Source organism: Crocodylus siamensis, chromosome 7, assembly GCF_052110815.1.
Source record: "Crocodylus siamensis isolate JL-2025a chromosome 7, ASM5211081v1, whole genome shotgun sequence".
Classification (NCBI taxonomy): domain Eukaryota; kingdom Metazoa; phylum Chordata; order Crocodylia; family Crocodylidae; genus Crocodylus; species Crocodylus siamensis.
In genome coordinates this window covers 4,857,503-4,882,016 of record NC_143401.1, presented here as the reverse complement: position 1 = coordinate 4,882,016, position 24,514 = coordinate 4,857,503, and the positions used below count along the sequence as shown (strand labels likewise).

The following is a 24,514-nucleotide window of genomic DNA, read 5'->3' as shown; positions in this document are numbered from 1 at the left end:
CCTGTGGTATCCCGGTGGGGGCCATGTGGCAGTTGCTGTGGAAGAGTAGGAGCGCTTTCAGTGCTTATGACTCTTCTATTGGTATCTGTTCCTTGGGTATTTACCATTCAGCTCTGTTTACAAATGTCCTGACTTCCCTTTCCAATGACAAGCCCAAGCCCTTGTTGCAGTAACTAGAAGATAGGATGTGATGCATCCACCTTGTGACCTGCCAGCTCTCTACAGATCGCTTTGACAGTGCTCGCCTGTACAGTGGCCAGTGTGCGAGTCAGGGGTCTCCCAGGACAGGGTGACACTGAACACACGGACCCAAGGTCAAGTGCTGAGCATGGCTTAGCAGGAAAAGGGGTGTGTTGCAGCTATGGCCATAGTTCTGGTTGGTATGGTAAGCACCGTTGCTAAGCTACAGTAACACACAAAAAAAGGGAAAAAGTAGAGAAAAGTGTGCTATATTCAAGCGATGGTAATTGCGAGGCAAAGCACGAGCAGCTCACTCTCGAAACCTTTTCACTCTCAGAGAAAAGGATGCGTCATCCTGCCAGGAGCAATTGGATGAATTCCGAAAGTTGGTTGGTGTGGTGAGGAAGTGGCTGAAAGACAGTGAAGGGAACGTGCCATCGGCAGAGACCTCCCTGGGCACCCAGGAGCTGGACAAGCGCATGCAGCAGATCCAGGTGGGCAGAGGAGACCTCATCTGCTCTGTGGAGCTAGTGTGAAAGTAGGAAACCAGAGAAGTGTGTAATGACCTGCAGGACACGCTGTCCCGGGAGGTGTTTTTATGCTTTAACTATAATGCGGTTACGGCTGCCATACATTTAAGGTGGAGCAGTGCCAGCTTTCTGCGGTGGTTTCAGCTCACTGGGCCTTCACTTGCTGAGAAAAGAGAATCACTGATGGTTCCTTTTTGCACAGGACCGTCAGCTGTATTGCATTGCCTATGCTGACACGTGCATCTTTTATCCTTAAATGTGTGGTGAAATGGATGCAGAGGCTTTATTTATAATATCATATGTTTTATTATTATGTTAAGAAATCCTTAAGACCTCTGCTTTGAGCAGGTGTTGGAGGAAGAGGGGGTACAACCTGCCCCCAGTGCTGCTCTGTTTCAAATGCCCCCAAATCCATCTTCTCTTGGCAAGGTTTGTCTGCCAGGTGACACAGTTGGAACCCCAGGATTTCCACCCCTATCCTTTCCTCGGCTAAGTGACACCTTAAATCAAGATGCGTCAGTAGCTGTGATTCAGAGAGCGTGTGGTGTCCTGCTCACTCACCTGGATCTGCCTTTGTAGCAGATCTCTGAGCTCCAGATCGATGGAAGTCTCTGTGAACCCTGTGATGTGCTGTAGCCACGAGAGGCCTGGGGTTGTGTGCGGGGTAGGATGGAGGACACTTTCAAACCCGTGTTTGAAAAGAGAGGTACCCTGTGATGGAAGCAGTTATTAGCCAAGCCATAAGACAACACTTTTTCTCTTGACTAGATACAGGTAAAGAAACTTGCTTCTAATATAGTGGATTCATGTAGCTTCACTGGTTGACAACAATTGGGCTTATTCCCTGAGAGTTAGAGAGTCACTAAGGAATTACATAGCTGAGTGAATCCGACACGTGTCCTTCAGCAGTGTGTCCAGGGTAGTTGTCAAGTCACCAGCCTGTAGTTCTCTGTTCCAGAAAGTGTTTGAGTATAAGCAGCAGCAAGACTTTCTTTTTTTTGCCTCTCTGCCGTCCGGCATTGAGATCACATACGGCGAACTCAGCCTGTGGGTACTTGGTTCTCTTCCCCGACTAGGCTCTTCTGGAAGAATGGGCAGGGAAGAGCGCCCAGGTGGAGGAAATCAATCGCAAAGGAACAGCCTTGGAGAACCTGATCGTCGAGATTACAGCCCCTGATGCCCAGGCAAAGACAGGTGAGCGTGTACCCTGCTGCCCCGGAGCTCCTGCAGCGGGCTTTGGTGGGAACCAGTGTGCGGCACTGTTGTTTTTCTGTGCTCTGCGAGTGTTTGTCGTTCTTTAGATGTTTCATGTAAATTTTCATCAGGCAGAAAGTAGCTTCAAGGCCCTTCACAAAGGGAAAGTCAAGAAGCCAGCAAGGGTGTGAATACCGAATACCTCGGTCTCGCTGCCAGGTGTTTAGAGGGTGAGGACTCGGATCCCAGGGCAGTGCGCTCTCTCCTGCCCGGAGCCACAGAGGTTCAGTCCATCTGAAGGCTTGGGCTTTACATACAAGTACCTGGATGAAACTTTGTGGCCACTGCTAGATAGGAAGTCAGATCTGGTGACGTAGGGTTCCTTTCTGGGCTTAAACACTATGAAAAAGTCACGCAGAAAAGAGGTATAAGTTTCCTAAGGTCTCTTTGAACAGCCTCCTTCTCCAAGAAAGGAATGTAGGGTAGTTAACATCTCCTAGAAAGGTCTTAGGACTCTTGCAATATCCAATTCTAAATATTATTCCTGTGGATGATTGCTTTCCCGTGGGTTTTTGCAAGTGCTTGCACAGAATGCAAATATCTGGCAGTCCCCGGCTCAGTGACTATAGGCAAGCCGATGCATCCTCTGACCCCATTAGGAGTCAACTGCTGGAAGAGGCCTAGGAGCCCTTCCTTTGTGGTGCGCCAAAGCTGCTCCACTTCTAAACTCTGTAGGAGGCCCTGGAGGGAATTGAGGAGCGGGGAAGCCTTGAGTGCGAGGGGTCACAGCTACTCAATCTTTCAGCTGCTCCACTGGAAATCAGAAGGGATTCAGGGAAGCAAAAGAGGCGGAGAACAAAGGAAGGTGGAGATGACATGCGGGCCCTGGGATATGAGGAGAGGCAAATTCCTGGGGCAGAGTCCTCAGCGAGAGGCAGCGAGCGCTGTGGGGAGAACCTGTGAACGTAGGAATATGAAAGAAATATGCTTGGTGGTTGACACGGTCCATCTTGTGGAGAGCTCTGTTGTCTCGTGCTATGTTGACCTACTCGTGCCCAGGGTTGCATTCTGCTTGCAGGGTGTCCGGTGTCGGCAGCAGGCGGCCTGAAAAAGGGTCAGGCCGGCGCCAGGCGCACGAGCTCACTGCTAACGTGTCCGTTTCCCTAACTTGTTTGTCTTGTCCTTTTTCTCGTCTGTCTCCCCGTCCCCTGCTCAGGTTCTGGGCTGCCCGCTGTAGGAGGGTCTGTAGGCAGTGTGAACGGATACCACACTTGCAAAGGTGAGACCTCCACCTTCCGCAGTGCCAGCATGCACGTGTGCGTATGCATGTGTGTGGTCAAGGCAGCATCAGTGTTGTCCGTCTCTGTGTCCATCTGTATGTGACAACGGCAGTATATGCAGCGTTCGCTCGCGAGAGAGAGCCCGTCGCATGACATGGCCACAATACTGTAGCGAGTGAAATGAGCCTGCTAATAACTTACCTAATTTTCCGGAGTGATGGGTGATGACCAGAATCACGCTAGGGGCTGGGTTTGGGGATGCAGGTCAGGCTGCAGGACAGAAACGGGAAGGAGGAGAAGCCAGCTTTTGGAAGTGGCACACTTTCCTGAGGGTGTGAGGAGAGGTGATCAACAGGAGGCGGTTATAAGAACTGCTGTTCAAGGGATTGGCTCTGAGGGTTGTGACAACACTTACAATGGCAGGAATTGTGATTTTAATTATCACTTGTTACCTGCTGTTAGTTCACTTGTCCGAGGAGGTCACGCCTGTATTAAGACGGCTTGATATTCCGGACTCAGAGAGGGTGCAGGGAGGAGATGGATCAAGCTGATTAATCCCTTCCTATTAATTTTGTTTGCAAACTGTCAGTCTGCGTAAGTGAGACAACAGAAAGAGGCTTGCCAGCGTGACAGGTAGTGGGAACCCGGCAGCCTGGACAGATGGGGAGAAGATAGTTTGCAGCCCCTGGTGCTCAGTAGACTCTGGTTGCCCAGAGCCGTATGAGGACGAGCAGTCTAGCTAAGCGTGGTGTCCGAGGTAACCCTTCATCGCGGGCTTGTTTCTTTCTAAGCAGATTTAACTGAGATTCAGTGCGACATGTCAGATGTGAACCAGCAGTATGAGGGCCTTGGCATGGCGTTGCGGGGACGGCAAGAGCAGCTGTCAGCCATGCGGGAGAAGATGCGGGAAGTCCAAGAGGAAGCAAGCTCCATGCTGAAGTGGCTGGAGTCAAAGGAACGGACCCTGTCCGAGCTGGAAGCGTCCACCTCGCCTACCAAAACAGAGACCGTGCGGGCACAGGCTGAGCACAACAAGGTGACTGCTCTCTCGTGGCTGCGGGAGAGTCCACGTTTGCTACCCTGACCAGGAGACCTGCTTTATTGCGTGAAGTTGAGAGTGACACGCGACTGGTAGCTTATGAAGAGAGCGTTTCTCTTTCTTTGGGAGGGCAGTTGGTCCAACGTAGCTTGAACACGTACAACCCGTCTTGAGTTTTAGAGAATTTATGTGTGGTGAGTCCTGAGAAAGAGGCTGTAGTTAAACAAAGGTTGTAATCTCTCTTCAAAGCCCTAATTTGTGGATCATCCCACATTCCCCTGGAAAACAAAGTGCCATCTAACACCCCAATGAAAAGGATGATCTTTTCCATTTCTTCTTTCCTTTAGTGCAAGTTAACCCTAAGCCCATAGTAACAAGACAGAGTACCTCCACAAAGCCCAAAGGCCCGGTGTCTTGTGTAAATCCCGCTGTGGTTGCTTTTCCTTTCTCATGTTGTTTGGTGCAATATAGCCCTAGTGCAAGTATTGTGTCTCCTATCCTATTTATCTCAGCATGTCCAAAATTATTTCCTTTTTTAGGCATTCCTGGCTGAGCTGGAACAGAATTCAGGGAAAATCCAGAAGGTGAAGGCGGCACTTTCTGATTTGCTGGAGAAGTACCCTGATTCTCCAGAAGCAGGAAGCTGGAAGAAGATGCAGGAGGATCTTAGTAAGTGCCCTAGGGACTTAGCATGGTTTTTAGATGCCTCTGAACATCCTTTGAGGGTGACCCGAAGTTCCAGGATGATCCCAGAGTCCTAGAACAACAGAGTCACTTCAAATTAAAAATTCAGGAAATTAAAGAGTGTACCTTAAGGCCGTGGGTACAGAGTGTTTTCAGGACAAGCTGAGTCTCACTTAATGAAACCTGCATGGGAGGTGTGTGTTTCAGAGAGTTTGCTTTCTTAAATTACCTGAGAAAATGTCCAACTAAATGGCTCATTTTTTTTGAGTGAAATCATTTTTTTTTTTTGAGTGAAAGTTTCATCGCTGAAAGGAAAATCCTCCATGATTAGTTGCAATGCTCTAGATAGCTGTTGCCTCACCATGATGGCTTATCTTAGAAAAGAAACATTTCTGAACAGTTGTTAGGAATGACAAAAGTGCTTTCCAAAGTCTGATAAGCATTAGATTATCTTGGTTTAACACAGGGGGAATCTGAAGGAGGGGAGAGTTTAAATGATTCATCCAGAGTCTTGGAAATCAGTGACAAGATTGCCAAGAATGCTGGGGTCCTGAGCGCACATTCAAGTTGGATAATATTTGATGGGGCTGAGGTTGTAGTCTGTGTCACCAAGATTATCCTGGAATATTAGACATTGCTTTAAGATTACACCACAACTTCCCTCCTAAACAGAGATCTCCAGTGACAAATTAGCAATGAGGAAATGGAAGCTCTTAAACCGAGAGGGGTGTTTTTTCAGGAGCAGCAATGTTACCGGCTCCATTCTGCTTCTTCTTTTCAGGTTCCAGGTGGGAAAAAGCCAATCAAGTAACAGCCGAGCGCCAGCAGAAGCTGGAGGAATCAGCAAATCAGCTCGCGAGCTTCCAGGCAGCTGAATCCCAGCTGCGCCCGTGGCTGATGGAGAAGGAGCTAATGATGAGTGTGCTGGGACCCCTGTCCATTGATCCCAACATGCTGAATGCACAAAAGCAGCAGGTCCAGGTGAGAGAGGCAGCTTCCTTGTGCCTCCTTTGTGTGAGGAGGATGGAGCACTCCCAGGCTTTATTGCAAGTAGTTGCAAGCTGCGTTATCTCACCTGTGGCTGATCAGTTCTTCTGCATATTTTCTATACTATGGGTGCATCTACGTGTGCATTAATGTGCTTTGTTAATGCGCATTAAACCTGGTACCTTCACTGTGAGGAACACGTGTGTTAGCCTGCTTTAATGCACATTAACTAAAGAGCACACAGGGCATTTTTACCAATGCAAGGACCACAGTGCAATGCGTTTTTCAGAGTTGTGTAAGTAGTGAAATGTCCGCTGTTGTATAAGTGACGCTTGCAGTTGTGCGAGTGGCAAAGTGCGCATCAGCACTGAGAAAATAGCAGCAGCGCGCTTTCGAACTGGAACGCATAGAAGGGGCTTTAGTTCAAAAGTGCACCGCTGCCATTTCTTGTGCGCTGACATGCATTTTGCCGCTTGTACAACTGCGCACGATGCAGCACAGTGCATGTCGGCTCGCGTGCAGGGCAGACTCGATTAATCGAGTCTGCTCTGAAGTGGCGGATCTCCGGCACGTCACAGGTCTAAAAAGTATGTGTGTAAATGCTCACAGTTTTTAAGTGACGCTTAATGCACATTAGTCTATTTTAATGCATGGTTTTTAGTGACATTTTCATGCACATTAAAATAGGCTAGTGCGCATTAAAGCACATATGTAGATGTGCTCTATGTTTATACGCTTGTGTTTGTGTGCATAGCATGCAGATACCCTCTTCTGCTACGGAGCCTGCTGAGTTAGCATGTTAAACCTTGTTCTTGTATTAAAAGTGCCCTGCCATGTATCCCCTTGTACAGTGAGTACTGGAGAGCAGGTGGCTAACTGAGGGGGTCTAACTCCACCATCTCTTCTCAAAGGCCTTGAAACACATTGGGTGCAGACCACATCATGCAGCAGCAAAGCGGGTGCAGTTCTTGATCTCATTTCTCTGCACAGGGAGGCTTGACTCAGCACTGATTCATTTGTCCTCTATTAAAAACAATTCCACTCTAAAAAGATCACCGTTGATATAATGCAGGGCCTGTTCATACTGCCCTTTTGGCAGAGCAACCTGCCTGTCAACCTGCTCTCTGCCGACTTACCTGTAATTACAAATTAGGTTGCTAATATGCCCATAACCGGCCAAGCCACAAAATATCCCTGTTAACATAATTGGATCTCCTTGTCCAGCCGGCTAATGTTACGTTGGACAGTAGGGGGATGAATATGAGAAGGAAGCGGATACTTTGTACAGGCAGCCATGGATCCTTCCAATTTTTTAAAGCTGAAACACTATTATAAATTGAGGTCTTTGTTGCCCACTCGTTGGCCTATCCCAGGAGTTTCCTGGTTTGTTTCCAGTGTTTCTTTGGATTGTTTCAAAGCCCCAGAGGCCTGTGTTGTTCTGATTGTGTGCATTCGGACCTGTCACATTTATACAAACATTTTCACGTTATTTCTGTTCCAGTTTATGCTGAAGGAATTTGAAGCTCGCAGACAGCAGCATGAGCAGCTGAATCAGGCAGCCCAGGGAATACTAACTGGCCCTGGAGACCTTTCTCCATCTGCAAGCCAGGTGCGGGAGGAGCTCCAAGGGGTCAATCAGAAATGGTCTGAGCTAACTGAGCAACTCAACTCCCGTTCCAGCCAAATTGACCAAGCCATAGTCAAGAGCACCCAGTACCAAGAGCTGTTGCAGGGCTTGTCGGAAAAGGTAAAGGCAGTCGGGCAGCGACTGAGTAGCCAGTCTGCCATCAGCACCCAGCCAGACGCAGTGAAGCAGCAACTGGAGGAGACGAGTGAGATCCGGTCCGACCTGGAGCAGTTGGAAGAGGAGATTGCGGAAGCGCAGACCCTCTGTGATGAGCTGTCAGTCCTGATCGGGGAGCAGTACCTCAAGGACGAGCTGAGGAAGCGTCTGGAGACGGTGGCCCTTCCTCTCAAAGGGCTAGAAGACCTGGCAGGTGAGACGTCCCGAGGCAGCCCGTTGTAGGAAGCAGCGGCATTCAGCTTCCTTCCCCACTCTGTTACAAAAGGCTGCTCTGTCAGTGTTTAGAGATAATGAGGAAGGCTCTTTTGTGATGGTTTTAAGTTGGAAAGGAGGGCTGGAGAAGGCCAAAGTGAAGTGGTCTGTGTAGTGCCACAAAGGAGGTATGGTTTTAATTCCCAGACCATACCGCTGGGGCCTGGGAGTGAAAACAGAGAGGATAGGCCTCGTGCGTGGAGGGTTGACTGGGTCTGAAAAGACCCCAGTCCCAATCTCCGGTGTGAGAAATGGGAAAGACACGCCGAGGATCCTTAAACTCAGAGCACTTTCTTCCACCCACATGTGGATCACAAAGATCTCGTAACCCCCCCCCCCACTGCCACCACCCAAAAGAGCTTAAGTGCTCTAGTCAAGACGCTCATGACCTGATGAGCGAAAAGCCAGTGATGCAATGGAAAGAGCTCGTTCCCATTAATCAAAACGCAACTTTCGTGTTCAGGAGGTTTTAAAATGGTTTTGCTTTGCTTATTTGATTCCAGCTTCATTGTGGTTTTCTAATCTTGTTTCCCTTTCAGCCGACCGGATGAATCGACTGCAGACTGCGCTCGCAAGCTCCCAGCAGTTCCAGCACATGTTTGATGAGCTCAGGACCTGGCTGGATGACAAATTGTGCCAACAAGCACAGAGCCAGCCTATTTCTGCTAAACTGGAGAAGCTTCAGGGTCAAATCCAGGAGCAGGAAGAGCTCCAGAAGAGCCTCAATCAACACAGTGGCTCCTGCGAGATGATTCTGGCTGAGGGGGAGTCTTTGCTTCTCTCTGTCCAGCCTGGGGAAGAAAAGACTTCCTTGCAAAACCAACTGGTTGGCCTCAAAACGCACTGGGACGAGCTCAGCAAGCAGGTTGCCGATAGACACTCCAGCCTCAGAGACTGTTTGCAAAAGGCTCAGAAGTACCAGCGGCACACAGAAGACCTCCTCCCTTGGGTGGAGGACTGCAAAGCCAAGATGGCAGAGCTGGAAGTAACGCTGGACCCCGTGCAGCTGGAGGCAACCCTGCTGAGATCCAAGGCGCTGCTCGGCGATGTGGAGAAACGCCGCTCGCTGCTGGAGATGCTTAACAGTGCTGCTGATATCTTGATAGATGCCTCTCAGACCGATGAGGACGACATCCGGGATGAGAAAGCAGGGATCAACCAGAAGATGGATGTCATCACGGAAGAGCTGCAAGCCAAGACCGGGTCCATTGAGGAAATGTCACAGAGGCTGAAGGAGTTCCAAGAAAGTTTCAAGAACATTGAGAAGAAGTTGGAAGGGGCCAAGCACCAGATGGAGATCTACGATGCTCTGGGCCCACAAGCTTGCAGCAACAAGAATTTGGAGAAGCTCAGGGCGCAGCAGGAAGTGCTCCAGGCCCTGGAGCCACAAGTGGACTATCTGAGGAACTTCACTCGGGGCCTGGTGGAAGATGCACCAGATGGATCCGACTGCTCCCAGCTCTTACTCCAAGCCGAAGTGGCCCAGCAGGACTTCAAAACCGTGAAGCAGAAAGTCAGCGAATGCTGTACGCTCATGGAGAACAAGCTTGAGGGAATAGGCCAGTTTAACAACCGCGTCCGGGAGATGTTCTCTCAACTGGCAGATCTCGACGACGAGCTCGACGGCATGGGTGCCATCGGGAGAGATATTGACAGCCTCCAGTCTCAAGCCGAGGATGTTCGCTCTTTCCTGGGCAAACTCCAGGGGCTGAAGTCGGACATCGAAGCCTCTGAAGGGGAATGCAAGAAAATGCTAGAGGAAGAAGGGAGCCCTGATTTATTGGGACTGAAACGAGAACTGGAGACTCTGAGCAAACAGTGCAGCAAGCTGACAGAGAGGGGCAAGAATCGACGAGAGCAGGTTGAGATGACGCTGGCTCGCGTCGAGGACTTTTATAACCGGTTGAGAGAGCTGAATCACATGACGGCGGCAGCGGAGGAGAACGAGGCACTGCAGTGGGTCGTGGGAACAGAGGTGGAAACCATCAACCAGCAGTTGGGTGACTTCAAGGTAAGCGCTCATGGTGCACGTTTTCTCGTTAGCAGGTCGTTTGCTGCGCTGCATGGTCTTTTGTGCTCCTCCAGCAGAACCTGCATTCCCCGAGCTAGCGTAACGCCGTGGTTTGATAGTAAAAACCCACCACTGTGCTTGGCTTTGTACCATGTGTGGGCCCCACCAGGAAGAATTTCAAGTCTTAAAAGGAAGAGTTGATGACATGGCTCCTCTATGGTCTCGTGAAAAGTTTGTTCCTTGTGCTGTGCATGGTATTAGGACGGTATCCTCTCTTGGCTTTTTAGCTCTTGTATTCACTTTTTGGCGAGGAAGAGCGCTTTGCTTCCTTGACAATTATTTGAATCGTCCGTTCTGTATCTTCCGAGATGCTCAGTACAGATCCATCAGTGTGTCTCGAAGTGGATGTCGGTACAGCCCCAGAATCCCAGCTGTCCCTCAGGAGCTCTGGACAGCATGGCACTGCTCCAGATGTTGGCCTTCAGTTAAAATGGCAGACAGACAATGTTAAGCTGTTGGGGGCGGGGGGGTATGTCTGTGCTTTTGTCTCACCAGTTTTTCCAAAGGGGCCTTTACATTGCCTGTAGAGAAACATTGGAGCACCTCAAGCTTTCGGTGCAGACCTTTTAACCAAGCCTAAAGAGAGAAAGTTCTTTAGGGAGTTTGACTTTATGCGGCATTATGATGTCAGGTTGTACTGTCACACTACATTAATTATCTCAATGCCGCTTAAGAGATTCTCTTGCTGTGAAGCCTGCATCGCTGAGGCGCTCCACGGCTGGCGATTGGTCTGATTTACATCTTGCTGCTCGGTGACTAGCAACGATAGGGGGAATGTTTTAACAGCCATTTACTTTTCATCACACGGTTAATTGATCCCATTCGGACAGATAATGTCTCTGTTACGCCATTACACCGACGTGAGTCGCAGACCTTTTTTTGGCCTTGTCTGTGAATTAAAGGTTTTTCTTGGCATAATCAAAGGTGCGGATTTCAGCCAGTCTAGTTGCACTGCTTGAACCTGTTTGTGGCCAGTCCTGTTTCAAGATCGGAGTGGCTTGTTGGCTTCATTGATGTGTCCTAGAAGGGATTTAAATTGGGCTTTTTTGATCCCTAAGTAAACTTGTTCACAGGCAAAGTTGTATCCTCTGTAACTACGCCTGGACAAATGGAAAAACGTTGCTGTATAGTGGAGCTCCTTCTCTTGGTTGGGCAGTTTTGAGTAGACGCTAGTGTTAAATGGAGCAGGATGTGCTACACCCACTGGCATGGAGAGTGAGATGAGCTGGGAGCTATGACGCCAGAAGACATTATTTCTGAACGGTCCAGATCTCGATGGTGAAGCTGTTCCAGTAAAACAGTGGTGACCAGCGTGCAAGAGGCCAAAACCACTGCTATGCAGGGAGTACACAAGCCGCCTTCTCTGCAATCATTTGTTAGTCTCAGGGGCCTTGAGGCACAGATGGTTTGGGGGTCTTTGCTTGCAGAAAGTTTACTGAAAAATCGAAGTAGCAGAAAACTAAGGTTTCTGCTACGTGAAAATTAAGAGAAGAAAACCAAGGGGAAAATGAAAGCTGACAGCATATTGATAGTTACACCAAGACACTCTTCCTGAACGAGCCAACATGGCTAGCACCAGCGATAAAGGCTGCACAGCAGATGCTTTTTAAAGCCTAACGTAGTGGTTAGCTTCTGTAGACAAAAGGATGTCCCACATGTCAACCCGGACGTGAGAGGTGACAGTCTTTTCCTGTATTGTTTAAATGTGCATTGGGATGAGTGAGTAAGTAATGAAACAGCCTGCCTTGGGAATTGGGGGAGAGGATGAAATCACGGAGAGCAAACCTTTAGAAAAATGTGTTTTTAAACTGTCTGTTCCAGGGGCAGAGTCCTTCCTCCCCCACAAACTTGGCAAAGGGGTTGGGAGAGTTCACGCGAGAGCGCAAGGCCTGACCTACGCTCCAATCTCCGCACGCCAGATGACCCTGGCCTCGTGCCCTGTGGCTGGTCTGGAAATCGGCAGGCAAGGGAGCTCAAGTCATAAATGTTGCCTCTCTCGGGCGCGGGAGTCGTGTAGCCCAACTGGAAACTTCCCGAGCACGAGTTTCGCAAGCTCGTGGCTTGCCGATGAAGTTGTAATTTCGAGGCAGAGTTTGCGGTGGGGGAGGGTGAGCCGGCCGGCGGCTCTCGCTGAGCTCACGGGAAGTCAGAACAATGGGAGGAAGGAATCTGAGTGTGTCGCCACATTAACACCTCGGAGGGTCTGCGAAGGGAAATCTCTCCAGGCCCTGTTTTCCAGGCCGAGTAACAATGTTTTGCTTCATTTCCGTGGTTGGAGAGTTTAGTTCCCGAGCTGACATGCAATCGTGCACAGCAGATTGATCTTTCCTCGGACCCAAAGCTTTGCTGCAGGGTCGTGCATCATTGCACTTCCCTTCAGGTTCAAAAAATTGAACAGTAATGGGGTCTGGTCTCGCTGCAGGTAGGAAGCGTCCAAGATCACACTGCTGCTGCCCTTGATGTGCTCAGGAGAAGCCAGGGAAGAGAGTCCTTTTGGGAAAGGACGTGGGGTTTTTCATTTTGGTGTTGACGTGTGCTGTCAACGGACAGCCTCAAAACAATGCCTCATCTCCGCATCGGAGGTGACGCAGGTGAAAATCTGTGTGGGGCCGGCCTTTAGAGACATGCAGCAATGCCCCAGCTCTGTTTTCTTGGAACTGCGTATGCGTGCAGAGCTAATCTTTCACAGGTTTTGATGGCTGGGGAGCTGGAGAAGCAATTCCTGTGCATCTGTCCAGAAGAGAAAAATACACGCAGATACTACGTCTTAGTGTTGTGCAAGGGCGCTCAACCGCTGGCCCATGGGCCAGATTTGGCCGGTGGCACCACCCTCCTGCTGCCAAATCTCTGGACCCACGAGGAACCCTGAGCCCCATGCACCGGATCCGGTGCCCAATCCCAGGGGGCAGTGCCAGGGCCCAGTCTGGCCCCTAGGTGAGACCCGTGCCACTCATTTGGCCCACAGCGCCAAAAAGTTGAGCACCACTGGTGTAGGGTTTGTATAAACACAGTGGTAAGAGGGGTGCAGAGTAGGTGCATCCTTGGAGCACCCATCCAGACTGCTAATGCAACCTTTTAGGGTGGGCCCTGCTAGCCCACTATGCAGAGCTGGAGTAATCCTGGTCAAGGAGAGTTGTTGAAACCTGTGGCCTCCAGGCACCAAGCAGGGTGATTCAGAAGTAGATTTATACCTGAGACTTTCCAGAGTATGTTCTTCCAGCAAACGCTCACCGTGTTTGCTCCATCCGAGAGCATGCTGCAAACAAAAGCTGGGAGGACCGGGGTGCTGCTTCCTCACACTTGTGCACCTTGTCCATTTGAAACCCTCCCTTGCCCGTGTCACCACGAGGTTTGAGGGAGATGAATGGGAGAGCAGGTTTTTCTGAGTTAATTTATCCAGCTGAAAAGCTGGGGTGCACTCGCCAAAACTCGCCCAAAGGAAGCCTTCTTTACCATCGCAGTATCTTGGTAGGAGGCACCGAGGGAGTTTTTGCAATGAAGGTCTGATGTTGCCAGAGTTGCTTTTTTGCAAGGGTCTTGCTGTTTTTCTGCAGTGATCTGAGAAGGAATAGCATTTGGGGACAGAAAGGAGCAGGCTTTCCTGCTTTACAGAAGGACACAGCAGCTTACTTAAAGCATTGTGGCTTTAGGGGGATGCCAAAGTATGGGGTGCACCCCCTTGATGGGGGGCATGACCAAAGGGCAAGCCAGAAAGGCCACGGCAATTGGCAGTGAGGGGAAGCGGTAGTGGCCACATCACAAGCAGCTGCTGAAGTAGGGGTGAGAGGGGCTACTTCACTTTTTCCCAAAGTTGGGGAAACACTGGTTTAATGAGTCTCAAGCCAGCTGATTAACTTGGGCTATCCCTAGAGTATGATCGCACCGCAAAGAAAGCAGGTTGTCAACTTAGATCAAAATAGTATTGGATCTTGGAGCTTGGAGCTTGGCTTTTTGCTTGGGTGAGTCCTGGGCTGCCGGCTAGGCTGAAATGGAGCTGGCACCCCGAGTAAACCGCCAGGTTGCCATTTGAACTTGGGGTGCCATGCCAATTCAAGAAGACCCTGTTTGTTTTTGGAGTGTACGTACCCCGCGGATACATCATTATATTGTCTCTAGCGCTTGAGCTTTCTGCAGAGAGCAAATCTGGAGGTGGTGATTCAGTCCCATCTAACTGGTTCCAGCGCTGTCCGGATCCGGATCACCCTGGCGCAACTGTATTGCAGGAGCGCACCGGGCGTCATTCTGCCGTAGAGAAAGTCAGGCTGAGTCAGTGCAGGTAAACTCGCATAAGCCCTTCTGTGAGGTCGAGTAGTTTTATTCTTCCTGTATAAGATTTTGTAGCCTGTACATGCTCTTTCTGCATGCACAGAAACTTTCTGACGTGATGGCAAGCAACGCTGGCCAGTGGTAGTTGCAAGCATGACTTGATTTGGGGCATTTTTTCCTCTCCTTTTTCTGCTCTCAGTTCCATTAGACAGCACTTTCCGTGCTAATAAGGACTAAACTCAAATGAAGGTTTCCACTAAGTGTAGCGGCTTCCCCCTTTAAGCATGGCAGGCATGAGCTGGACCAGACCTGAAATGTGGAAACATCATCCAGTACCTACTTTTTTGTGCCTGTTTGGGTGCCTTCTGGAATAACAGGATCCTGTATTTCAATCTCCCTACTCCCTCCCTCCCTCCCAGCAATAGGAAAGGAGTTGCTATGCTTTGAATAATGTAGCCTGTGGCTTCTTTATCCTAGCCAAAAGGCACCAGGCCCTCCTTGTAAGACTGTAAAAGATGGGTCATTGCTTAACGATAGTAATGCTGTCTAGGAGGTCCAGGCACGAGCCAACATTTTGTTAGGACAGGCACTGATGAACAAAGATGGGCTCTGCCCCAAGGATCTTGCCCTGGGCTGAAGAGGAATTGTGGATTTTCCCAGGAAGTGGCCTGAGCAGAGACAGGTTGGCCTCCGGTTCGCACCGCGCAATCCTCTCCCCCCGCTTTACCGTGCTCCAAACCGCAACCGTTTTTCAAAGTTTGTCCAACCGGTGTTATCCTGGTGATTCTCAGCCGGAGAGCCATGAGGTCCTTTTAAGAGACAATATTAGCAGTGTTAGCTGTGCAGGCGCCTACACGTGATTCCCGGGATAAACCCAGAGATTTCAACTAGGAATCCAGAGCGTCAGAAACGTCCTGGCCTGCTGCGATCTTGCCGAGTTCTTTGCCACATGAGAACTGTTCTCTTATTTTTCTGTAGTCAAAAAACCAGGAAGAGCTAAGAGTTAGCCGAGGGGTGCCAGGCGTATAAAAGAGATGGTGAGAACCACCGGTGTAGTGTCGTGCCTATGGACGGTGCTGGCCGCTTTGTCTTGGGCTTTGCTCTTTTACTTCTGCGACCTTGAGCCAGTCGCTTACTTTCTCTCTGGTTTTTGATTTGATCCGCAAAGTAGAGAACACTTTTGTTTTGAAGCATTGAAACCCTCGCTTGAAAAATGTTACCAAAATAACCTTTTACTCCTTTTGGCACAATAAAAGCGATGCTTGAAAGCAAAGAACTACTTATCTTTCCTAAGTAGCGTTCCAGTGCGGTTTTGCATATTGAGAGACATGTCTGTCTGTCTGTCCGTCTGTCTTATGGGAAAGATTAGAATAGAAATTAGGCAAGCTGCTTTCTCTTTCAACACGGCACTGAGAAGGGAGCCCAGAAGTCATGTCTGAGTGAGTCTGAAGAATTGTGTCCCAAAGGGAACCTACGAGAGCATCTCATTTGTTGATATAATAATAACTAAGATGATTGCCTTCAAATTGGTCCCGATTCAAGTAGTGGAAGGAGAGGCAAGGAGTTGTCCAGACCAAGAACGGGCTCCAGGGGACTTGCACGGAGAAACCAACAGCCCATAAGTGTGTTGCTATTCCAGATCTTGCCCGATCTGCATTTCAGGGCGGTAAATACTTAGCGCCTCTACCCCCAGGTGCATACGTAGGCCCGACCCTTCCTTGAACACAGTGGCAGCGGTAGCAAAGGAGCATCTACAAGCCGGGGCCTGTTCATGCCTGGCACAAGCAACTGAGCTTTATCTGTGCACTTGCACTTGACTGACCGTTTAAATCCTTATTGGGGCATAGCATGCCCGGGGAAAATCTCTGTGCTGCAGAGACACCTCCTCCGTCTTGCCCCACTCGGATGAAAGCACGGAGATCAGAGTGCCCGGGGGTAGTTTGAAGGAGAGTAGGCAGAAGGGCAGGTAGTGGAGACAAAGGTTTAATTAAAGGCAGTCGTGGTCCCATACCGTGCCCTGCAAGGCCAAACAGCCTGGGCCCTGGTTTCCACAAAGACCCCGTTCCTGACCATCGTTACCCCAGGGGGAGAGCAGGAAGCTGCCGGAGAAATCTTTTCATCTCAAGAAATTCACTATCTCCTTCCTGCCAAGGAAGCCCGTCGTAAAGGACGGGGGCCAAAACATCTGCTCCATGGTGGTTTAAAGTTACTGGCTGAATCATTATATTCAAGCCAGCAATAGCCAGCTGCAACAAAGGGCTTTCCACCTTTTTTGCTCCCCCCAGCTTCTCAGTGATGGAGAAATTACTGCAGTAAAGCAGAGGGGAGACAGAGAGGAACGCTCAGGCTGCCGTGCCGGCTGCCCAAATGAGCTTTGCGAGGGCTCAGTGAGCACGAGAGGAGTTAAGCTGTGTGCAGGGAAATGCCAAGAGCCCCAGTTGACCCCCCTGCCGCTGGTCTGCCACTTGTCAGTCGTGACACGCGTACAGGTCTCGAGGCCCGGCTGGGTGGGACCTTCGGGGTGGGCTTCCTGCCACCTCTTTGCAAACTTGGTGGACGAAACGGGAACAGTCGGACCATATTGGGATAAATGTGAACGTTCGCCCAGATCCCAAGCAGCCACGGCCCTTTGCTTTTGCAATAAGCCCTAGGGGCAGGTTATTTGAAGCCAGAGTTTCTCAATTTACAGGGCTTTGCAACTTGGGCAACGTTTGCTTTTCATGCCAATAAAGTTTGAACTTGAGCGTGTGCATGTGAGAGAGAAATCCCTAGACGGCAGTCGTTCACAAGGCGCTTCCATTTGATCTCGCAGGGAGCGGGTAGGGTCACCGGGGCCTCGGAGATCGCTGGTGCCTGGAGCACCCTCTTTGTAGGATTCCCACGAGGGCTGATGATGCAGTCGGAGGGGGTAAAACCATAAACAGTGTTAGTCATCTTTCCATTCAGATGCTGCTCTCTCTTAATCCCTTTCAGCTCTCCCCTTTGTCCCGTGTAAAAGGAGAGAGGCTACGGATTTGGCAGCTATCAAGCACAACCTCCCTCCCTCGCCCAACAAGCTCTGTCCACCCACACTCGAGCGTGCACAAAATATACCACAGCCCCTCCCTTCGGGCAAGAGAATGGCTGCTCACTTCATCGTTCTTTGTCTTCTTCTCTTAACCTTTTGAGTGGGAGACTGCCTCATTGTCATTAGCAGATATACCAGCATTGCTAATAACGAGCCCTCGCGTAGTGCTTTCCATTTTCAATGAGCTTTGCAGAAATTCAGTAGCTAGCGTGCGGGGTGCTCAAATCAATCGGTTGGAGTAGCTGTGTTTTCAAACACCGGGAAGCTGAGGCTCGTAAAGGTTAAGCGCTTCCCCACCCGCAGGCAAGGATAGGCCTGACTTCTGATCTCGAGGCTGGCTTTCTTGGGCCTGCACGCCAGAGGTTCTTGCTCTGGGTACATCTGCCACCCGTGGACTGAGAGCCACTGTTGTAGGGGACAGCATTTGGATAAAAAGATGGTGCAGGGGAACTAATCCGTGATAACTATGCAGATTGCAATTGTGAAGGTAGCTGGCCTGGAACAGCTGTTTTACATGTGGTATGTGAGGTCTTTGGGGACCACTGCCCAAAACCATGCTGCTTTCCAGAGAGAGAAGGGCTCTCTTCCAAGCTTGGGAGCGCGTGGATTTTGGTACCCAAAGCCATCGGGTGCCTCGATCGAGGGTAAACCATGCCTGACAGCCACAGGGTAAGAGTCGCAGTGCTGCCGTCTACGGGTCTTCCAAGCCTCCCGGTGGGCCACTGGAATTGCCCCCAAAAGTAGTTCACTCGCCTTCATAGCCAGAAAGTGCGGTTGTCAAAACTCCTGCTTGAAAAGCGGGGCTTTTGAGTAGAGGTCCCGTTGTAGCAAGATGGTTTGAAAGGCATTCAGTGGCAAAGAGAAGGCCAGCCTGGACACAGGAGGTGCTCTGAGTGACACTGTGAAACAGCATTTCAAGGGCTTCACTTCCAGGATGGCTGCACTATGGCATTTCATCCCTTAACTTGTCTGTGCTGCAGTCGTCTGTGGCATTCGTGGACTCAACTTCTAGGGCAGTAGGCAAAGTGCTTCCCCAGCTCCCAAGGGATGATCTCTTGCTCTGCTCTTCTCTAAAGGACTTCAAGCCGCAGGTAATCCGAAGCGGGGGGTATCCTGTAGACCAGCAGAGGCCCACTTTTTTGGCCGGCATGCCATAAATTGAGCCCCATGCCCTCCTCAAATGCCACTCCAGTCCCCTTCCCCTGCCCGATCATCTGCTCTGCCTTTCTACTCTGTCCCCTCCCCATTATGCCACATGCCACGCACACAAACTGCCCACGCCGCTGGTGGGATGGCCACCCCGGCTTTCGATCTTTGCGCGCTGGGTCGAGACATCCTCTAGCATACTTTGGAAAGGAAAGTCCGCTCTTGTTTCAGGACTGCAAGCCTGAACTTGAGGAATGCCAACAAATTTGTTGGAGGATGAGTCAAAATATTTAAGCTGTGTACCCAGTGTATTATTTTTGAAGCAGCGCATTAGCGACAACCGCCCAGTCTATTAACACGCTTCTGCGCTTGCAGACAATGTCCCCAGAGCCCAACCCCAGATTCCCTTCCTGTGCAAAGTCTCCTGGACTGTTTTGATGGTAGCCCAGCACCTGACAGTCTGGCCGAAACCCGGCATAACTTTCCACTCAAGCCGCGGTGTGCTTTGCTGGCCGTGGCTTTGGGATGTGGGTGGAAAGGGGGAGGTGGATTTCCTGCGCGAGTGTCCCGTCTGAATGTGGCATCTTTAATGGAGTGGGGAGGGGGACAATCTGTCACTTGTTCTCCTGCTTTGGCTGATCTCGCGGTCCAGCTGGTGGTATTTTTAACCCTTATGTGGCCCCCAAAGAATGTCTGTGGCTCCTTCCAGTCGTCCAGCTCTGAGCAGCTGGGTGGGTATGGGATAGGAGGGAGATGTGGGTGTGGGGAGGGCAGTGTTTTCTCCTTGTTTGAGCCCTTTCCAGACCTGCTTAAAGTATCCCTGGCTTGTATTTTGAGCATCAGCAACACAAGCAAAAGTGCCTCCTCTCCCACAGCTGTTAAATGGTCTTAAAGGCACAATGTCCCCTGTTGAGGGAAGGGATGTTTGATCTGGGAACACAGCAAAGCTTAGGTGAGCATGGTGCGTTTCAGCTTGCAAACCGTGGTAGGGAAGAGCAGGTCTGGGGGTGACACATCCTTGGTAGTCTCTAGGAGATGACTGTGGAGGGGACTAATCCCGGCGGGAGCAAGATGCCAGGGCATAGCTGGAAAAAGCTAGAGGGATTGAGTGTCGTCGCTCAGCCGTACTCCTGATTTGTTAATCGGAGAGTACAGTAAATAAATCTGTTCCCAGGGACACGCGCACTCGAGCCTGAGTGGCATTCAGTGTTCTCGTTCCTTGAAAATAATTGTCTCTGGCACAGAGGAATTGCAGACAGGTACCCAGACAATTGTAGATACCCATGGGCAACAGAACGGCCTTGCCATTGTTCATCTAAAAGAAACTGAGGAGCGGTGACCTTGACCTGTCAGTGGGAACTCAAAAGCATTTTGGTCTCACTTGAGCAGAACCGCACCTATCGGCAAAAGCCGAGGACAAGAGTAAATTGAAGTGAAAGCTGCCGAGGGAGACAATCAAATCGGACGGAGGTTGTTTTATCATAAAACAACAGGCCGGTAATGAAACAAGTCCCTTTTGGGAGTCAGCTCGGGTCACTCTCCCAATCCACCCACTCACGCTAGCGCTAATGGTTTTGCCAGGCCCCAGCTGTCCTTGCTGGGCAAGCACTGCCATAGGAATGTCTCCCTTGTAAAGGAGTATCCTTAACCTGGTGGTATGGATACTTTGGCATGAAATACTCTGCGTGCGTGGTTCACCACTCATCCAGGAGATGCTAAAAATACCAACCTCCTCCAATACCAGGAAGGCTGGGTTCTTTGCGAAGGACGAGAGGGGACGTAGTTAGTTTAAAACTGGCAGAGTGGATCAGGAAGATGAACTCGGCCCCGGTCGGGGTTTGGATGCCGTTGGTCTTGCAGGTGCGCTGCCTCATTTTTATCCAGGGCTATGCCCTTGCATAAAGCATATGATCAAGCATATACCCGTATTCAGGCATGCGTGTGCCCCTGGGTCTTCTCGTGCAGTCAGTGCGCTCTTCAAGGTGATAAAAAAGAAAGCCTAGGCGTACCTTGCCTCCTGGGTGAGGGAATGACTGTACCCATTTGACTGGCTACGGTGTAAGAAAGGGTCGTAGAGCAACTTGTAATATTTTAGGTTAGTCATCCCTGGCATTTAATGAGCAGCCATCAACTCTACTGCCTAACTATAGAAAAGTGAGTGCTTTATTTGAAATTCTTCCATCCTCGATGATTATATAGTTACCTTGCTTCCTGAAGTGACTCCCGAAAGTCACTGGTGGCTGAGAGCGGTTTATTATTCACTCCATCCCTGCTGTCTGCCATCACTGACTCACCGGATGGCTGGGTACGTGGCTTACCTTCTCTGCACCTTCTCACTCCTGGTTTAGCCATTGGGGACCTGCCTACCTGAATGCCAAGGCTCTGGACCAAGTGCTGGGATATCTCCAGGTTGGAGCTGTTCAGGTGCAAAGTAGTAGCGCTGTGGTTGCAAACAGGAGGCGCGCCGGATGGGTATCTGTGATGTAGAGCCCTGTAAAGCGCATTTGTACAAACGGGACGCTTCCCCGCTGCTCGGCCATTGCCCGCTGTGCCGTGCCGTGCCACGCCACGCTACACCCTCCTGCCTTTCTCCTGGTGTGAAAATCAGTCAGCTGTTGCTGCTGGGCTGCGTCCTCCAGGGCATGCGCTGGAACGGCATCAGCAGCCGGGAGGAGCGCAGGTAGATCAGAGGGGGCCGAGGTCTCAGCGTTTCATCAGACAGACCAGATCTCGGCTCAGGCTTAAAGGCAGCATATGCTCTTTGGAACAAAGGGATTGTCTGTTAGCAATTTGTGGGAAACTAAGCAGTTCTCTACCAAAAAATGGCATTTCACTGATTTTTTTGGTTTTGTTTTAAATAAGCTGTAGAGAGATACCATCCTGGCAGGTGGATTTACCTTGAACTTGCCATCTCAAATAGGTTTATTCTTGGCTGGTTTCCGGATGTCTCTTCCACCTCCTTGTGTGGGTGGAAGCTCAGCCGTGCATTCTGGGAGCTCGGAGTCTCACAATGATTAAGCACAAGAGTGCCGTGGTATTTGGCGAGTTAGACTGTGTTTAATCGGTGGTATAATGTGTGGGCTGTAGGCTTCATTTTTTTTTTTTTTAAAGGAAGAATTGAACCAAGGTCTGTATTAGCTGCCCTGCAGCTAAATAGTTAAGACAGCTTGAACGCTTCTGGAGGAAACGGGTTGCTGCTCAGCAATGCAGGCTCCAGCACAGGTACCTTGGAAAGGACCCGGTGCCTTATATAAGCGGACCTAGCTCGCCGGCTAGGGAGAGGCCGTAGGCTAGCTGAGCCCTGACATGAAATCAGTTTGAAGTCAGCCGTAAGCCAGGCAGATAAAAGAATAACCTCCAGAGCACGGTTGGATGGGATTATCCCACGAGTTTTTTGTCTAGAACATGCTTTGAGCCCAGGGTTTAGCCACTCTGTGCTGCTAACCTTGCAAGACACAGAAATGTCGATTTGAAAGATTTTTTTTTTTTTAGGGGGAGGGGGAACTGAATCTAGGAGGAGAAGAAGCATTGAAACAGAGATAAAGAAATCCTGCCGACCCTAGAGTGACGGGAGCAAGGCTTTAAAAAGGAAATATTTCCCCCCGTAAAATTGTCATAGCATAACATAGGAGTGTGGAAAGGCAGAGTTTAAATTAGGGTGAGATTTTTTTTTCATTATGAATAGTCTTGACGTGTATCCTGGGCCTCACAGCTCTCTGGAAGGCCCGTTCCCCAGGACCGCTGGGTGGACGCCTGTTTGCATTCCCCGCCGGGATTCAGCTGATTTGAGGCCGGCTTCTCTTGGCTGATGGATTTCCAGATCAGGCTCTGTCCCCACGCAGGTGGGAGGAGGCGTGCCCGAAAAAGCATTTCAGAAAGACAGGCAGCTACCGACACGGTATTGGGAGGAAAGTTGGATTGCGTTCCCCTTGTCTTGCTTCCTCCCAAGTTCCTTCGACCAAAATGCCCTTTCTTCCTTGTCTTCTTCCAGTCCTGCGGGTCTTATTGGGAACTCAGCACACCTGCAAAAGGTCTCACCCAAGATCACTGGGACTGTGACAGGGAGGGAACTGGCCTCGGGTCCCCCCAGGTCTCAGACAGGCGTCCCAGTCATCGGCTCTGTCCGTCAGTCCACTCGTCTGTGCCCCCGACTGTGTCGGAAATGGAGGGGCTGGGGCGGGTGAGCGTCTGCAGAGCGCGGAGCATTTGGCTCCCCCCGATCTGGCCATCAAGTGAGCGAAGAAGCAGCAGCTGACACTGGAAAGGGCTCGAGCGGGCATGGAGGGCGAGGGGGAGCTGGCGAGAGAAAAGCACTCCAATTGCACCTGGATTGTCTCGGTAGTGTCCTGCAGCTTAGAGGATCCTGAGCCGGTCCGCGGGTCTCCAGGTGATCTGCAGAGAACTGGCCGCTCTCGCAACACAGATGCCTTGTTTCCCCTCCGCTAGATTGCATGAAAAGAAAGCTAAAAATATATTGGGTCGCCTAATAAGACTTTTCCTCGTAAGCAATTTCTGTGGTTGCTGGCGGGATGTTTTGCAGTTGTAAATAGGGTGATGTAACGCAGGCGGTTGTGAATGGGAGGGCAGGTGGCCCACAAGACGGCCACGCTCTGGAGAAACAGCCGACGCCAGAAATGTTGGCGGGCCCCAGACCCGGGGAGGCCCGCACGCAGGAGCTCCCACTTCCTGGGGGTCTCTTGCCACGGCTCTTTGTAACTCAGCTGCTTTTAAGTCTGAAGAAGCCTCAGAATGCATTTTAGCAGAGGGAATTCATTATTAGCAAATTATAACATTATACGGCATGGTGAGTATGCATGATGCTCCGTAGCCATAGGAGTGTCGCAGTTAATTAATCTGCTTGGGACAAAGCACAGAACAACAATAGGATACGTGGGGAATCGTGGCAAGGGGTAGAGAATAAGGAAGAGGCAGGCGAATGGGGATAGTTCTGCTATCTGTCCAGCATTGCGTGCCTAGATATCAGACCGTAATTCATATTTTTAAATGGAGAGGAGTTTGAGGAAAGAGGCAAGTGGAAGACCGAACCTAGTGCAGAGAGAGCTTGACAGAACCAGGCGGTCAAATATCAATGAGGAAAGATTAGGAAGATTTTTGCAAGACGGGAGGCAGGGAATGGAAAGGGCAGAGGCATTGGGGGTGGCGAAGCTGCAGAGCGTCTTGGAGAGGCCAACAAGGAAAGTTTGAGGGAGAATTAGGTGTAAGATAAGCCCATCGCGCACATCCTTGGGTGCTGCCCAGTCCTTGAATTCTGGCAGTGCCCTGTAGCAAAGGCCTATCCAGGCACACTGAGAGCTGGCATCTCGTTGGGTGCCCTGGTGTAGAGCGCAGGCAGAAGACAGCTAAAATATGCCCCATCTGGCTGTCCTTCGCAGGCAGGATTCCTGAAGGCAGAGCTGGCATCTCATCGTGCGCAAGGAATTTGCAAACCAGTGAGCGTCTTCCTCGTAGTCCAGCGAGGGGGAACCGACCTTGCATTTGGCTCGGGCGCGGGATCACGGCAGGGCGGGTAAAAGGAGATTCACTCGTGAAACGAGGACTGCGTTCTCGGGGGGTTCCTCCTCCCGTGCTCTTTCCCCTGAATACCAAACTAGGTCCCAAGTAGCTGAGAAATGAACAGACTTTTCTACTTTTTATTTTTGAGCTCTGGGGAGGAGGATCTGGAAGTGCTATCAGGCGTTTATTTCAGTAACAGATTGCCGCTGGCAGGCCTCCACATACCAGAGCCATCTGAAAGGATGAAAACTCAGACAGAGGACCCCGGGCTCACCCCTCTCTCCATGCCCCATGTCACAAAGAAAATGCGCGTGGAGCCCTTGGAGCTGGGCGCTCCTGCCTGTAGGTGACGACTCCAGCTATAGGCTCGCCCCCGGCCGTCGGTCAGTCTGGAACCACGCTAGGCTTTGATTTTTTTTCTTTTTGGTCTCGATCAGACCGATCGGAACAAATAACATCCCGCCTTCTGACCGCGGTGGCGGGCCAGGGGCAGTTGGTTT

The 24,514-nt window shown here is 50.5% G+C and overlaps 1 protein-coding gene across 11 annotated transcripts in view; it reads left to right on the top strand.

The window, feature by feature from the left end:
• MACF1 (microtubule actin crosslinking factor 1) overlaps window positions 1-24,514 on the top strand; it is a 225,318-nt gene that overhangs the window by 141,884 nt on the left and 58,920 nt on the right. For 10 of the 11 annotated variants that reach the window (XM_090058664.1, XM_090058667.1, XM_090058656.1 and 7 more), the window contains 8 exons: window positions 518-674; window positions 1,787-1,904; window positions 3,121-3,183; window positions 3,979-4,220; window positions 4,763-4,892; window positions 5,689-5,888; window positions 7,396-7,891; window positions 8,490-9,961. In XM_090058664.1, coding sequence (XP_089914790.1) covers window positions 518-674; window positions 1,787-1,904; window positions 3,121-3,183; window positions 3,979-4,220; window positions 4,763-4,892; window positions 5,689-5,888; window positions 7,396-7,891; window positions 8,490-9,961 — 2,878 coding nt within the window. The remainder of the gene's footprint in view (window positions 1-517; window positions 675-1,786; window positions 1,905-3,120; window positions 3,184-3,978; window positions 4,221-4,762; window positions 4,893-5,688; window positions 5,889-7,395; window positions 7,892-8,489; window positions 9,962-24,514) is intronic. The other variant, XM_090058662.1, reaches the window with a different exon arrangement.